The 16,899-nt window shown below is 40.9% G+C and overlaps 2 protein-coding genes across 2 annotated transcripts; one reads left to right on the top strand and one right to left on the bottom strand.

Annotated features, from left to right (window-relative positions):
* Positions 1-7: 7 nt before the first annotated feature.
* fkbp9 (FKBP prolyl isomerase 9) lies at positions 8-9,214 on the bottom strand. The gene is made up of 10 exons (XM_069696057.1): positions 8,910-9,214; positions 7,903-8,048; positions 6,517-6,706; positions 6,280-6,425; positions 4,800-4,989; positions 2,985-3,130; positions 2,600-2,789; positions 2,107-2,252; positions 1,333-1,496; positions 8-1,216 (listed from the first exon to the last, which is right to left on the bottom strand). The coding sequence occupies exons 1-10, from the start codon at positions 9,116-9,118 to the stop codon at positions 1,037-1,039; spliced, it is 1,707 nt and encodes a 568-aa protein (XP_069552158.1). The 5' UTR covers positions 9,119-9,214; the 3' UTR covers positions 8-1,036.
* A 916-nt stretch (positions 9,215-10,130) lies between these two features.
* crtap (cartilage associated protein) lies at positions 10,131-16,628 on the top strand. The gene is made up of 7 exons (XM_069696105.1): positions 10,131-10,699; positions 11,953-12,102; positions 13,602-13,773; positions 13,948-14,076; positions 14,207-14,352; positions 15,421-15,504; positions 16,019-16,628. The coding sequence occupies exons 1-7, from the start codon at positions 10,238-10,240 to the stop codon at positions 16,064-16,066; spliced, it is 1,191 nt and encodes a 396-aa protein (XP_069552206.1). The 5' UTR covers positions 10,131-10,237; the 3' UTR covers positions 16,067-16,628.
* The last annotated feature ends 271 nt before the right edge of the window (positions 16,629-16,899 follow it).

Below are 16,899 nucleotides of genomic sequence, written 5' to 3'. Positions count from 1 at the left end.
CATCAAATTCAAGAACAAAAGGGCAGACATAATCTCTGCATTTATTTTAGTTCAGGCCATTTCATTGAACAAAACTTTAGGCTGACATGGTCACCATCAAGCTTTAGTTTTCTCCTGAATGAAAAAGTAATAAAAAAACAACAACTCACTCATGTTTCTCTCACACACACTGACACATATTGTCCTAAACTGCGACTGACATTTGGAGAAGACAAAAACAAGCGAGGGAAAAAACAGTTGACCAAAAGTTACTGACAGACCAGAAAGCCATTAAGGATTTTATGACCTTCCATTGGTATGTTGGAGGGCGACTGATGCCCTGTGTGGGTGATTTTTAACAGCAGAAACACAGAAGGCGTCACGACACGTCAAAGAAAAACAGTAGAAGGTGTTGACTTTGAATCATGGAAATAAAATCGATTCTAAATTCTAATCTAATGTTCTCACTTATCTTCACCCTAAAATGAGCGTCGACTCAACAAACGTGATTTCTTTAAATCACAGTGTATTACAGGGAGTGATGACCAACTCAGTGCACCTGGAAGACTCTTTCAGACAAACGGATATAAAAGTTTGACACACAAAAGAAATCAGTAAAAACAAAAAGAGCGTTAAATGCAGAGCTTGGAGTAAGGCCTTGGTTTGTTCTCTCACACAGGAGTGCTTTTATACCCTTCAAAATAAAAATAAGGTCACATAAAACAAGTCAAAGAACTTGATGAACAAGGAGGTAAAAAAAAGTCATTCACGGTCATCACAGTCCTCAAATTAGGTGTTTTCTTTGTAAAATAAAAGTTCTTGTTCCTAAATCTTCCCTCTTTCTTTTCAGACTCATTTGGCACTTTCTGGACAAGCTGCCCTTTAACCATCATCTCAGTCCACAAAATAAAAAATAAAATCTCTCTCAGCACCCTTTCCACTCCACATTTGCTTACTTTAAACAAACAACCCCATCTGTTGCTACCCTACCACCCGCATATTTATTAAAAGCCCTTGACACTGCCAGACACCTTGATGTGTTTCACACTCTGTCCCGTCATAGCTCGTCGTGGGCAGCAGCTTCGTCAGCTTTAAGTTTGAACTCTGCCTCTGTGATCTTTCCATCTCCGTCACGGTCCTGGTTGGAGAACATGTTGTCGATGATGCGGTACGGATCGAAGCCGGGAGCCAGGCGGCCTTTACCTTCGTTCACCTGCCGCATGATGTAGTCGGTAAACTATGGAAGCAAAGAAGAATCGGAGAAGGTAGCTTAAAGGTATACTGATAAGGGCAAAACAGGGAAAGGCTTCATTTAGGTGTTAAAAATGTCACAGTAACAGCAGGTTGTCATACCTCAGAGGGCTCCACCTGCTTGTCTTTGTCTACGTCCATCTCAGCGAAGAGGTCAGGTGACACCTCGTCATTCCAGATGAACATGTAGCCTTCAGGAAGTCCTTCCTCCATGCTGACCAGCTCGATGTCAAACACCAGCACGGCGCTCCCAGGAACTTCGTCAGCTACACACACACACACACACACACACACACACACACACACACACACACACACACACACACACACACACACACACACACACACACACACACACACACACACACACACACACACACACACACACACACACACACAAACACACACTTAGCAAGAGCTGCGGTGAAGCAATTAAACTGTGATCATCACAACCACCCCTGCTGATTATTGGCCTCATTCATATTCTTGTGGTGGACATAACTGTCAGCAACGCTGGACATCTTTCTTTGAGTGTACATGTATTTGCTCCTTCTTGCAAGAATAAATGTCCGATATGTTTGATTTTGAACACAGCCTCCGAGTAATTTTTCTAACACTCACCTATGCATTTTTTTTTACTGTTGTTGATTGATTTTTGCCATGCTTATTCAATAAGAGATTGAGTTGAGAGCTGAGAGTGTGACCGTGCTACCCTTACGCACATGGTGGCGTGTGTATCGGACGGTGTCAGCAAATCAGTAAGAATCACATTCTGAATTTTTACAATGAAAAAAAGATACTTGAAGATATTGCAGAACGTATCCGCTGTTATTACGGCGCCAATTAGGTTGATGTGGGGTTTCGTGTGTGACTTACTGACTCCTCTCTCGCCATAGCCCAGGTGAGGTGGAATAACAAGGTGCCTCTTCTCTCCCACACACATGTCCATCAGTCCTTCCTCCATCCCTGGGACGACCTGATTGGCCCCCAGGACGATGTTGTATGTTTTTCCATAATTATACCTGAAATAAAGTACAAACATATTAAATAACTGTGTTTTTAGACATTACCTTTAAGTCAGTACATGCATTATGTGTGCCTTATACAAAAGCAGAAAAAGAGGACTATTACAGGATTATATACCACGGGGTAGACTCTCGCACATTATTCACACAGGCTACATCTGCACCTCGACTGCATTGCCAGGCAGGACATTTACACCTGCCACCTTTGTCTACAACCCAAAATATTTAGCACTTAATCAGATATGATATGATTCTACTTTAAAACTGCCTTTCCAATGCGTCTCATTACTGAGATAACTAAATTTCCCAGGGGGCCTGAAAGCGTCTGACGGAAGTTAACTCACGTGGAGTCGATGGACGTGCCGTCCATGAGAGTGGCATTGTAGTGATATTTGATGAAGTCTCCCTTTTTGCTTTGCTTCTCACACTCTTCTGGTTTGAAAGTGACAGTGACCTCGGTGCTGTCTGAAGGGTTGTGGAAGTCAATGACGTGAACGTCAAACACCAGCACGGCTGAACCAGGGATCTTAGCGCCTGAGACGTGGTGAGGAGAAGAAAAGAAAGAATTCAAACATAGACGTACTCACAGCGTATCATTTCTGTGATACAAATAAGGGTATCAAAGCAGTACACACACACACACACACACACACACACACACACACACACACACACACACACACACACACACACACACACACACACACACACACACACACACACACACACCTGTGCCTTCCTCTCCATATGCAAGATGTGGGGGTATGGTGATGGTGCGTCTCTCTCCCACACAGATTCCGATCAGGCCCTCGTCCATGCCGGCGATCACATAGCCTCGACCCACATAGGTGTCATAAGTACGATTACGAGAGTAGCTGCAGGACAGAAAATAGTAACAAAACATTGAAAATCTGGGAACTCACTGAGAATATAATAAACAGGGGTAATTACATTATAAAGTGAGTTGTCATTTAATTGAATATTCAGGAGGCCTAGGCAGTGCAGAGAAGGGCGCAAATGAATAATACTGATGGAAAGAAAAAGATTTGTCTCTTCTTCTTGTTTACATTGTGGCTCTGGGAAGGTTCTTGTCAAGCAGGCTCCGAAAAGTCTCTTGTCAAGCAGTGAAGCAGTGTGATTAATATGATTTTCCTCATGCTGATTCTTTTGTTTTTTCTTTTTTTTTATGTACATGTTATGTTATACTTTGTATAAACAGGAGGGATATGATGGAAAGGAAAGATTTGTCTCTTCCTCTTGTTTGCATTGTGGCTCCAGAAAGTCTCTCGTCAACCGGGCTCCGAAAAGTCTCTTGTTTTCTCTCTTATTTGCAAGTGATTCCTTTTTGTTTTACTTTCCGTATCTAATTGACGATTGTGTCCTCATCTTGTGACCTGCAAATCTAATCAATATTACCATACAAAAGTAGATACAAAGGAATTAGGGGTGACTGTTAATTGTTTGTCAACTGTATAGGAGCTGCCCTACGGAGGAGTGACGGGAAGCACTGCTGGACACCTCTCTTTGAGGGTGCATGTATTTGCTCTGTCTTGCAAGAATAAATGTCTGATATGTTTGATTTTGAACCAAGCCTCTGAGTAATTTTTCTAACAAATACCTAACCACCTAAAGGACGATAGGATATTAAATTAATCTGTTTATTTTGGAGGATGCTTTTCTGTTGTTTTTTTTTAACATGAAACTGCAGTTTAATACTATTTTAGAATAAATGAAGAACTTGACACTTCTGGCATTATCACACATTTTGTGTCCAGAGGCAGGATGTGTAACAGGAAGCAAACATTAATGCAGAGGCATTCATATGAGTGCACAACAAGCAAGCCCTTGTAAATTAGAGAAGACGCAAACCACAAAGCTATGCAGAGTGGAAACATGAAAATGAATTAATGGTGTTCAGTCATCGTCGAGAACTTTTGAAGAAACTGAAGACTTCTGGCTCAGCTGCAGTTTATTTTAGCCCCGACAAATAAATTTTGATTCCAAAATTAACACTTTACCATTATCTGTAGAAAAGGGAAAAGTGAGGTGTGTGTGCGTGATTGTATATATAAATGGCTTATGGTCTCTTAAAAGTTTATATATAACTTGATTACAGTATCCTACTCATTACTGTTACAAGATTATCTAAAACCACTGTATTATATTTACACTGTCTTATATTCTTTAATTATTTCATTTTAGAAACAAAGTGATACATTAAATTAGGCCCAAAACCTGCTACACGTGTGCCAGAGGTATTATTAAACTTCTGTTGTCAGTAGCAGCACAAGTGTTAAGAAGTTTAAAGTGCATAACACCTCAGAGGATGCATTATTGAGCAATGAAAACAGGAAATATTCACTGGTGGTTTTAAGTTCTGATTCCGCTTTACTTGTCTCCAGTGCAAAGAGAGAGTCTGCCATCTTGTGGCTGTTTTGAGGAACAGCAGCTATTTACAAATGAAGTCCCATTTATGAGTCCAAAGATTTACTTTTGAGTCATTCTGTGTGATGAACATGATGAATATTGGACATAAAAACATACCTGGAGTCGAAAAATGTCCCATCGAGGAGGCTGCCGTTGTAGTGGTACCGCACAAAGTCTCCAGTGACGGTCTTCCTCGTGCAGGACTCGGGCACCTTCTGATTCGTCACTGCGATCCCGTCTCTGGGATTGTGGAGGTCTAACAGAACAACATCGAACACCAGAGAGGCCTGTCCTGGGATGTCGCTACCTGAGGGGAGGAGATGAGATGAACTACATGAGATATTTGTCTTTATTCTTTCAATAATCATGACTGGGATCCTGAACTGTGTAATAAGTGGACCTTGAGTTAAAATGCGAAACTGTTCCATAGGTCAAAAAAAAACTTTCAGTACAAATCCTGAAAATATGATGTGAATAAGAAGGTATGGCAGAAAGGAACAAAGACATATGACATTATCTATGTTGTTACTTATCAAATAGCTTCAAATTGGTTAAATGCTGTTGATACTCTTCCTCATACTGGCTGGGATTGTATTTTGCTTCTCTATTGATGAAGATTAGTTAAAATATTCATAAATACTCAAATATCTATATATACATCTGTATATACACATTTTGTCTTTTGCTTGGGTTACACAAATAAGAATTAATATGTTTATTACAGAGGTTTAGAAATTCTGGTGGGCAGGTTTTGTTTCCTTGGAACAAAGCTGGACGAGCTTCTTCCAGTCTTTGAGCTATGCTAAGTTAGCCAGCTGCTGGTTGAGGCTTTATGTTGACCCACAGACATGAAAGTGATAATAATCTTCTCATCGAAATATCTGCCAGAAAGTTATTCAGCGGTTACAACACCATGTTACAGAGTTTAAAGTGTGCCGAGGGAGTATGTAACCAAAATCTTTGCCTGTTTTCATTGCTCTTATTAGTTATGGTCTGGTGAGCAAGAAGCATATTGGATTTGAGGAATTAAACTACCAGTCAGAAATACTGTTTGGCTGGAAACTGGAGACAAAAGCAGCAAGTAAAATGAGTCTTGCCAGGGTTTATTAGATTAGAATGAAATTAATGTTTTCAAAAGAAATGGATCGGAGTGAGGATTTGGAAAATTTAATTTAAATTCTCCCTTCACTCAAACACGTATTTTCTTCTTGTTACTACAGTTGAATGCCTTAATGTGCAGAGTATGCTGCTGAAAGTGCAAAGTTTCTATGTGCTCACAAAAAAAAAAAAAATCTGATTTTAAAAGAATCATTTTGGAAACTCAACCTGGTCCAATTCACCTTCCACATGTATGATGTGGAAACTTGAAGCCTCCAGTGCACATAGACCGAGATTGGATTTTACAGTGAAGTATGAGACATCTGGTGTTCAGCAGTGTTGTGTTTTTGTGGAAAACCATTTCAGAAACATCTTAAACATCTCTATGTCTGCGAGGGTTTTCTGCGGGGGCTCTGGCTTACGGTTTATTGTTGTCGAGTCTAAATAAACAATAAGACTCCTGGAAACAACTAATCATAATGCAAATGTAAACACTCACCATCTCCATTCTCTCCATATCCAAGTGATGGGGGCATAGTGATGATGCGTCTCTCTCCAACACACATTCCCAGAAGGCCCTGGTCCATACCAGCGATCAGCCAGCCGATCCCGACGTAGGTGTCATAGGTCCGCATGCGGGTGTGACTACAGCAACGAGTGGACAACAGATACTACATGAATGCATGTGCATTTTTGTGTGTCAGTTTGTGTGAATGAGTCGTCATACAGAACAAACCTGGAATCAAAGAGGGTCCCGTCCAGCAGGGTGCCATTGTAGTGGTAGCGGACGTAGTCAGACACCTCCACCTTTCTGGAGCAGATGGAGGGCGTGTGGTATGTGTTCAACTGGACGCCGTCTTCTGGGTTCCACACGTCAAGCAACAGAACGTCAAAGTGGAGGATGGAGTCAGCAGGGATGATGTCGCCTGTAGAGGAGAACAACAAACACTACTTTATAACCTCCCATGTGAAATACTCCTGTTTGTGTCACACGTGCAGGAAAATACGACCTAAAATCTGTGTCAAGATCTTTAAACTGAGCAAACAATAATTATTTATCTTTTCACTGCCGATATCTTTCACCTGTTTTTGCAAACAGTTTATCTAATTGTTGGCTACTTGGTTAACTTTCTGATTTTGTTTGATTAATGCAGCAAATATCAGTTTATAGGTGAATATTGAATATCGTGATACAGTTAAATTTGTGCCAAAAAGAGTCCTATATTTCTCCTAACTCAGTTTGATTTATTATGTAGCAAGAACATAAGATGGAGATAAAATGGAGAATCTGAAGAGGAGGGGCAGAGCAGGGTCTGTGTGGTAGCCATTAAACCTTCACTGCTGATGAGGTGGCAGTTTCTTTCTGGTGTAAATCTCTTTCCACCTGTTTGAAAACTCTTTCCGTTTCACTTCTATAAGTTCTACTTTTTTCCATTGTGATCCCTCTAAGACAGACCTGTGGTAGAGGAAAAGCCTCATCTCTTACCTGTCTGCACATGCCCCCTCTCTCTCTCTCTCTCTCTCTCTCTCTCTCTCTCTCTCTCTCTCTCTCTCTCTCTCTCTCTCTCTCTCTCTCTCTCTCTCTATCATTATCTAAATATTTCATGCATACTCACACAAATGAAACAATGCCTCAACATTTTCCCTTTCATTACTCCAATCAAATGCAACGATATTAACATTTTCTGAACAGTACTTAAACCTCACATCAACATGTAGAAGGTTTGCTTGCAGTTGATGCATTAACGTTTGCACCACAGCTACCAACAGTTGGAAATCTGGATCCAAAGCAGCTTACTCTGATCTGCTTCCTGGTCTGTGATGTCCCTCTGACGTCATTCAACATGGACGCCTAGGAGCAGCCCACATCCTTTTTGCTTCAACACAAAACAGTGCTCTCTTCAGAGACTGTAGTTTTTATCCCTTGTGCTTCTGCCAGCCGACCAACTTCTCATGTGCTCACTCATCTGTGTATTTATAGTAACTACACTGAGGAATAAACACTAGTCTGTCCGTGGACTTTGTAGGGATACTAAATGTTTTATTCTCATTGAGTTAGTTAGTTGAGTGATGGGACAGAGGGATGTGCTCATATGGGTCTGACACATTCAAACATACACACCGTATCCTTGTTCTCCATAGGCGAGATGAGGTGGGATCTTGACGAGACTTCTCTCATTGACACACATCCCCACCAGAGCTTTGTCCATCCCCTTAATCAGCTGCTTCTTGCCAACAAACACATTGTAGGTGCTGCCACGGTCATAACTGAAAAACAAACAAAAATAATATTTCTGCTAATATTACCTGTGAGGTTGTTAATGTCTAAAAATTGATTAATTTATTTGTTGGCTTTGACTACAACTTTAGTTATACCCTAAAAGGAGCCCAGTTCCTTTGAGGCTCTGATGCAAGGGTTTTACCAGTGAAAACATATTTTTATAAGAGACTAAAGAAACTAGTATTCATGTGACACGTGCATATTTTCAAATTATTATCATTTTATTTGCATTAGAAAGGCTTTCAAAAAAAGTCACTCAGGCCAAACTGTGGGTGACAGATTTATATTTCTGCTTCATAACAGTTTATTAGTTCTTAAGATACATCATAAAGGCATGAGTGACCATTACAATGCAATTGCAACCCAAGGAAGAACAGAAATAATTGTAGATTGTGGTAAAGTGAATTTAATTCAAATGTAAATAATCACAAAATAAACATGCAGTGAATTTGGGACCCTTAGGTGTCTTGGGGCCTGGCCTGGGGACCACTTTGCATGTTACCACTATTCATCAAGTCAGTGGTGTTAAGTGGAGTCCAGGGACCTTCAGAAAGTTTAAGCATAACGCAGAGGTCCACATGATTCCGTGTGATTAATGTTTATCTGTAAAGTGTCGTTTAATGACTAAACTCTCCACCTGAGAGCTGAGATGCTATGTATAAGCCCCTATTTGGTCGTGAAAATGTTTGGGAGCTCCAGAGCTCAGTCTGCCTGCCTGCCTGCCTGCGTGGCTCAGAAGGACGAACCAATAAACGCGCACTTTTACGCATCACGCACGCTGTTGGCACCGTGCAGCCGGTCTGCTCTGCACGGAGCGAATAAAAATAATCCCAGTGTGCGTTACTCACCTGGAATCGAACTTCTTGCCGTCCGGAAACGTGCCAATGTAGTGATACCTGACATAGTCCCCTACTTTGACTGCGCGCACACACTGCTCCGGGACGAAAGTTTTCTCAATGAAGATGTCGTCTAACGGTACCGGAGGAGCGTTGCAAGCGGCGAACGTCACTAAAATTGACAAATACAACACCCCCTGCACGCACACGATCATTTTCATCGCCGACAAACTTTCAGACGATGGAGATAACTATGTCTCTGGCCTGTATATGTGTACGCTGACTCCCTGCTCCCTGGTACTGTGGTTTCCTTTTACTCCGACTTGGATAGAAAGTCCTGCCCCTGGTCCCACCGTAGCAATGATCACGTGTCAAGTCGGAGACAGCTCGCACCACATCCGGTTTAACTTCACACATAAACCCTCAACTGATGGCCTAAATTATATGTTTTGTTAATAAAAACGCACATTTATATGGCTACAATATATGAACCGATGTCTGTATGATACATAAACAAATACAAACAACGCTTGAGTAACCAGCTGTGCTTCTATTTTGAAATTTCAACGTGTATTTCCTGTCTTTTTCGACTTCTTTCCTGCTGGCTTGACGTACTTTACGATTGAATGGGATAGTTTGGGCACCACGTATTGCTCTTGCGCAGTGCAGCCCTCCCTCCAAGATGTGTCAACGTGGTAACGTAAGGGTCTTCACGCAGCTGCAGACACATCCCCGCTGGTCCCATTTAAATAAGAATAATGCGCACATCTGACTACGCATCTGAATTACACTTAAATTGCCAACAACGCGCAGGACACGTAAAGTTTGCATTTTATGTTACGCATGCATACAGCTGTGGTGGTACCCAGGCCTTTGGAAGGGGGCAGACCAGGCAGGAATGTTTCTACGTGGCAGTGGGAGGGACACTCTCACCAGGGGTCTAATTAGTGGCCAGGGAGAGACAGGTTTAAACTTTAAAAAGCAGTACAATAACGCGTCTAATAAGATTAAATCACATGGTAAAATATCCTTAATCCATAGCTAGAAGGCAGTCCACATTAATCTCTCACTCAGCTGTGTTAAAGTATGAAGGTCTAACTTCTGTAGGGCTTTTCGTGGTGCTATAAAAACAGAACAACAGCAGTGATTTACTTTTGTGATTTAGTGGGAGGAGCTGCTCCAGCAGCTCGCCGAAGCGACTGATCCTGCCCTGCGCCCGGGGGAGGGGAAACTTTGTCCGGATACGTGGTGGAACTTGAGGCGGTCCTAGAGACCAACGCACGCCGACGGTCTGGGATCATCCCAGCCAGCCTCTCCACCATTTACTAGACTCCAAAAAAATGGCACCCTCCACTTCTTCAAAGGTCTTCTCTGCGTTACTACTCGCGTTTTCAATATCTGTGGTGAACTCTCAGTATGAAAAATACAGCTTCAGGAGTTTCCCCAGACAGGAGCTGATGCCTCTGGAGTCTGCTTACAAATACGCACTGGATCAGTACACCGGGGAGAAGTGGACGGAGACGGTGGAGTACATGGAGGTGTCGCTGAGACTCTACCGGCTGTTGCGGGACAGTGAGGCCTTCTGCAACCTCAACTGCAGCTCCGTCCGGCTGGACGACGAGCAGAAGTTTGCGGAGTTCCCAGAGCTGCGGGCGTTTGGAAACGTTATGAAGAGGGCGCAGTGCCTGAAGCGCTGCAAACAGGGGCTACCTGCTTTCAGACAGACCATGCCCAGCCGGGACACCATAGATGAATTTGATCGGAGAGAGCCGTACAAATACCTTCAGTATGCCTACTTCAAAGTAAGCTAAATATACGTGTAGTCCAGACCAGTACGATTTGAATCTATGGTTTACATCTCTGTTTACTTTATGATTATCCATATAAGATGATAGTTTTACTCAGTTCATCTTTCCTTGAATTGCACTCTGACGTCACTTTATAGGTGACACGGATGCACAGGGGGTCTGTTGTGTAAGAAAAAACGAGATCCTGAATTTTTACTAGTTCATGCTTGTGATGTCTTGTCCCTCCTATTCAGAAGTAAAATCCAGAACAAGAGAGAAACACATCGTACTCCTCATGACGTCTACAAGCTTAGACTCAGGATTCTGGTGTGTTGTGACAGTTAATTCAGGGTTGAAAACTCAGGGTAAAGGTTGGGTTATGGTAAATTTAAAACACGGATAACTACATAAAGAGATGCAGCAATCGAAGGGACATGTTTGAATACTGTTAATAAGACGACAAACAAAACAAATGCAGATGCAGATGCCATACAGGTGAGGTTCATTCACCTGGAACGTTTTTTTTTGGTCCATTAGTACACAACTACAAAATAGTATTTTTAAACTCCTTGCATACTAAATATCTGTGTTGTAATTTGCTGTAATTTCAGGGAGGCCTATTACAAAGGTATTTTGAATGATCACCTTTATCTATGATTTAAGCATTTCTATCCTGATGACCTCATCCAGTATGAAGATCCAGAGGTCACTGAATGGTTTCATTCGGATGGGAATTATCTTAATCATATGGATTCACACTCATCAGATGACATCCAATTTGACCTCTGTGGGAGATTTTTCACTGACACGTTAAACCATGGCTGGTCCTTAGCATATAGTTTAATCGTAATACAATATTATTCCTCAGATAATGACACAGCAACAATTGTTTACTGATCTATTGAGTTAAGACATTCATATAACACAGTAGGAGGGAATTTGTGATTTGAATTGTTCTACTTAACAGTGTTAACAGATTACTGAGGTCATGAGGGCCAGACAAAAAAGGAAACACCTGATGATTGATCAATTGCTAAAAAGTAGAAGCTGAATGACTTACACAGTGAAACATTCATTTCAAATTTTCCACAATCTAGTCCCAGGTTCAGGAGTTATTTACTCACAATGTATCAGATCTCTGGTAACTACAGAGTATTTTAGGAGCTGTAGTGTAGTTTTACCACTTCTTTTCCTTAATTGACCAGCACAAAAAAAAAAAAAAAAAAAAAAATAGCCATTCATAAACGTGTGTTTGTGTTGTGTCCCAGTCTGACAACCTGGCCAAGGCGGTGTCTGCTGCTCACACCTTTCTGCTCAAACACCCAGACGATGAGATGATGAAGAGGAACATGGCCTACTACAAGAGTCTGCCTGGAGCCGAAGAACACCTCAAAGACCTGGAGACCAAATCCTACGAGGTAAAGACACGAAACACAGTCAGAGGCTCTGTAGTTTGGATCCTTCCTGATCTCTGCAGACTTGTACACAAGGGGAGGCTGCATACATCTTTGTAAACACACACATACACAACCGGTAGTACAAGTGAGCCATTACTCGCCAGCGTTACTGCATTTCACTCTTGGGTGAACTGGGAACTTTTTCTTGCGCTTGATTCACAGCGGCCCTAAATAAATAAACTACGTAACACAAGGGGGCGCTATCGCCTGTTTCCGCTCTGTCCTGCTATTCTCTGTCGGTGGCCAGTCTGTAAAGTTACAATATAATATCACAGTTATGTTAATGTGGCTCCGAACGGGCTCAAAGACAACAGGAACAGAGTCCGACCATGATACAGCCAAAGTCAAATTCTTCCCAACCAGCACTAAATGCAGGCCAGGAGCTAGGAAGTTACCATTCGAGCTAGCAACGAGGAGCACGTTGCTGTAACGTTAACATAAAAATAAAAAAAACACCTAACAATTCAGTTTAACCCTAGAACAAACTGTAAACATCTTATTCATTATAAATAACAATGTTGTTTGGTCTTCTACAAATGTCTGGTGCTTGCTGAATTTATGCTACAATCAAAAAGTGATCAGAAAATAAAAACCTTTACAGTTTCTTATCACCAGTTGCCGGTGCTTCCTGTATGCGTTTCAAAATAAAAGCCCTCCAGTGTTTCATGTACGGCCAGCCACGTGCCTACTCGTTTTTGAACTACTTTTGTTACTGTAACATTTGAAATGGTGTCCCCTTGATGAAACGCCTTTATTTCTGAACACCAACCCCTTTTATATAGTGTCTTATATTCAGTGTAGAAATCCTGAATGAATGGTAACGGCCAATACACAGGTCAGCATGTGCATGAGAGGAGTACTGGCTCTTATTTCTTTCCACTTCAAGCACTGCACACAACTCATCCTATAATTGGCTCTGTGGGGGTGCCAATGTGGTTGGCGGGCCAAACGGGCCTATCCCACATTACGAGCTTCCCACTGCTGATCTGGGACCTTCAGGCATCCTTGTCAGGGTTTCAGTGGCTCCAGCAAAATAAGCAGGTTGATATCATAAAGATTTCATTTCTTCTGTTGTCCTTTTACACTACAAAATACAATTAGTTGAAGTTTATTGTGTTTTGTCTCAGCAGTATTTTATTTGACCTGGATTTTAACATGCGTATATAGTGTAGATACAAACAGGAAACGCAGGGACAAAAGTCTCAAAGTATTTTTATGTTGTTCAGTATAATTGTTGCAATGACTAATAAATTTAAACATGTCCCTTTATACATTGTCTGCAAACATTACCTTAACATGTCGTAAAAAAAAAAAATTCTTTGATATCGTAAACTGTCACAGCAATAAAAAAAAAAGATTAAAGTATCACCGAACTCTATTAGACAGTGTTCCCTAATGATGTGGCTTGACCACATGATACACTATATTTAATGAGTATGCTTTCTGTCATTTTGTTCCAGACCTTGTTTGTGCGGGCAGTGAGGGCATACAATGGAGAAAACTTCCGTACGTCGGTGTCAGACATGGAGCTGGCACTGAGGGACTTCTTCAAGGTCTATGATGAGTGTCTGGCTGCATCCGAGGGCCCAAGGGACGTCAAAGACTTTAAAGACTTCTACCCGTCCATAGCCGGTCAGTTCATGTCTGTGTCATCTGTATTTATGGTTATGGAATTCCTCCTTGCTCTGCCCTTTTCTAAATGCACGAATGAATTTATTCTGTTTTTATTAGACTATTTTTTTTTTTGCAAACTCTTCAGAGTTTAAGAGGAGTTTCATGTCGGACTATGATTTCTTTACTTTTCAGATCACTACATAGAAGTCCTTGAGAGGAAGGTGAGCTGTGAAAGTGACCTGACACCTGTTGTCGGAGGTTTTGTCGTTGAGAAGTTTGTGGCCACCATGTACCACTACCTGCAGTTCGCCTATTACAAACGTGAGTAGCTTGCAGTTATCCATCTATGTGCACCTTCGACTGAAGCGCTCTTCTTCTCAGGTCCATTGTGTTTGTGTGTGACTTTTACGAAGAAATCCCTGGATTAAGTTGTTCCCTGTCATGTTTTCAGTGAATGACCTGAAGAACGCAGTCCCATGTGCAGCCAGCTACATGCTGTTTGACCCCAGCGATGAAGTCATGAAGAACAACGTGGCTTATTACAAGTTCCACAAGAGCCAATGGGGGCTGATAGAAGAGGACTTCTTCCCCAGATCAGTGAGTGATATAAATGATTACACACCTTATGCACTAAACTGAAGCACACACAAGAAAACACACAAGAAAAATGTTTTTAAGGTAGTTTATGTCAAAAGCAATTATTTAGTTACCATTGACTCCCAAGATAAATGCTTCTTAATCCAACTGTTCTTCTTTCTGAAGGAGTGTTTTTTGTGTTACTTTTTTTCATTTCTTAAAGTACTGTAAAATAATATTTTGACATTTTGGGAAAAATTGTATGGGCAGACATATGTGTTACTTTATAACAGAATCATTTATATTTGATTTTAAATTGCTTAATTTGAATAATTGCATTAAAATGAATTTGAATCACATAAGTTACATTTGTACAATTAACTTGAATATTTGCATTAAAAAAAAAAGTCTGAAGAGCATGATTTCAAATTGAATGTATTATTCTTAACCTGAATTTCAGTTTTTCAATGAAATTATTCAAATTAAATAGTACAAATTCAAATTATATGATTCAAATGAATATTTTAATACAATTATTCAAGTTTAGCCATTCAAATATAAAAGATTAAAATTCAGTTACTGGTGACTCATATTTCTGCCCATAACTTTCCTTGAGTTAGATGAGAAGATCACAAGAGAATAACACACTCATGTCAGTGCAGCAAATGTGAATCTACAGCCAGCAGCTGGTTTCGCTGAACATAGGTATCTGCACCAAATAAACGCTCAACTGATTACATCTGTTCATTTTGTCCCCCTAAGATAGACCCAGGCCAGACTCTTTTCTCCTGTTTCCAGTTGTTATTTTAAGGTAAACTGAATGAATCTGCTGCTGGTTGCAGTTTTACATTTAGTGGGCCGATACGAGAGTGCTATCTGTTGTTTCCAAAAGATAAATATTTGTTTTTCCAAAAATGTGCAACTGTTTCTTTAAAACATTTTTCTCATTGCTCTACCTCAAGCACATATATAAGCTTCCAGAAAACTTTCAGGTTTACGACATTTCAGACAGATTTAGCACTGATTTTGTCTTTGATTCACTGCAAGACGTAATGATGTTGAACTGTCCTGTGTGTGTGTTTTCTCCAGGAGGCAGTGCGGTACTACAATCAGACCACCATGCAGCTACAGATGTTGGAGTTCTCCAAACAGCACTTGGCGAGTGATGACGAGGTGTGTGCATCACGGATTTGACATCTTTGGTCAAGTGAAGGGAACACAAGAAACAGCCTACCATTAAAAATAGACCTGCATGACTCCCATGAAATGGGTTACCGCTTGGATTGGGCAGTTTGCGTCTCTCGCTGGCTCTGTCCCTGTATGATTTATGGAAAAATCCTGGATTCTTCATTCTGGTCACATGATGCCCTGCGGTACAACGTACCCTATGTTTATCAGGCTGCAGTATCACAGACAGACATGAGGTGGCAGTATGACATAGCATTTCTTTTAAGTTATTACAAAGCAGCTCAAGGAGTGTGGCCATCAGGGCTACCGTAAACCAGGATTACATGCTGTACGTGGTGAATACCTTTCAGTTCCCGACTGTAAGCTCTTTCGTAATGCACAACATGAGAAATGACAGACTGAACTGTGAGTCAGAGGATTTATGGTTATCAACTCTCAGACAAAACAGACCCTCCTGAGTTGCCTCTGCTTCATTCTCTTTTCATATGTGTGTTCACAGGGGGAGGTGGTGCAGTTTATAGATGAGTTCCTGGACAAGGATGAATAGCCCACGTTGGAAACTCTGCTGAAACACTGAAAAACAAACACATACAAGAAAACACTCCCCCAGAGGTTGTATTTATTGGGTGTTCAAGAGTCTCTGATTGATCACTTTGTTTTTACCTGCAGCTCCATGTCCCGAATATTTTTTTACATTTCCTGTTTTGTGCACTAGATATCCAGTTCAGTGGTGGGGACTTACAGCACAGTGGCTAAATGATTTAAAGACAATAATAACGAAGAGAGAAGTATTTTTACTCACTGTTTTATGAATTTATTCCTCCACTGTGAATCATCTGTTATTGTTTAGAAGTTTTTGACAATAAAATAACTTTCCAAAAATCAGATCAAGAAATCTTTATAGTGTGCAACACCTTGTAGTTCTTAGCTGCAACTTCATTTGAATTATATATCTCGCTTAACAAATATATCCATTGTTTTTGCCATGAAAAGAAAACTGAAATATCCCACCAACAATTCAGGACCAAAAGTTATTTCTTTATCAAATGTGACAAAAACAAACAGTAAATCATCACAATTTTGAAGCTGGAGTTACTATTTTAGCATCTGACTACATTTAAGGATTAATTAATCAGGTAAACCTCTGTTTCAGTCCACTGATTTTTGACTGGAGACATCCAGAGAAAACACCGAGTTGTTTAATAATGTTTGAACATCGAGTCTCTGTGCAGTTTGTCACACAGAGGTGTTAAAAACCCACCGGGGAACATTCCCTCTGGATTACCGTGCGTCTCCGACTCGGTGCTCACCTCCTCTCCTACCTCAATTTACCTGTCGCTTTTATTACTTTTCCTCACCCTCGTCTATACTCCATCTATA

This window comes from Brachyistius frenatus, unplaced genomic scaffold (genome assembly GCF_029030835.1).
Source record: "Brachyistius frenatus isolate BFR_SWC_R1_liver_20210118 unplaced genomic scaffold, ASM2903083v1 Contig_2, whole genome shotgun sequence".
NCBI lineage: Eukaryota > Metazoa > Chordata > Actinopteri > Embiotocidae > Brachyistius > Brachyistius frenatus.
This window is presented reverse-complemented; position numbering and strand designations above follow the sequence as displayed.

Coding starts and splice junctions, on each gene's coding strand:
- fkbp9 (XM_069696057.1), bottom strand. CDS start 9,118: ATGAAAATGATCGTGTGCGTGCAGGGGGTGTTGTATTTGTCAATTTTA. Junction 6,426..6,516: donor GGGACCCTCTTTGATTCCAG/GTTTGTTCTGTA, acceptor TCGTTGCTGTAG/TCACACCCGCATGCGGACCT. Junction 1,497..2,106: donor CTATGGCGAGAGAGGAGTCA/GTAAGTCACACA, acceptor GTGTGTGTGTAG/CTGACGAAGTTCCTGGGAGC.
- crtap (XM_069696105.1), top strand. CDS start 10,238: ATGGCACCCTCCACTTCTTCAAAGGTCTTCTCTGCGTTACTACTCGCG. Junction 10,700..11,952: donor TTCAGTATGCCTACTTCAAA/GTAAGCTAAATA, acceptor GTTGTGTCCCAG/TCTGACAACCTGGCCAAGGC. Junction 14,353..15,420: donor AGGACTTCTTCCCCAGATCA/GTGAGTGATATA, acceptor TGTTTTCTCCAG/GAGGCAGTGCGGTACTACAA.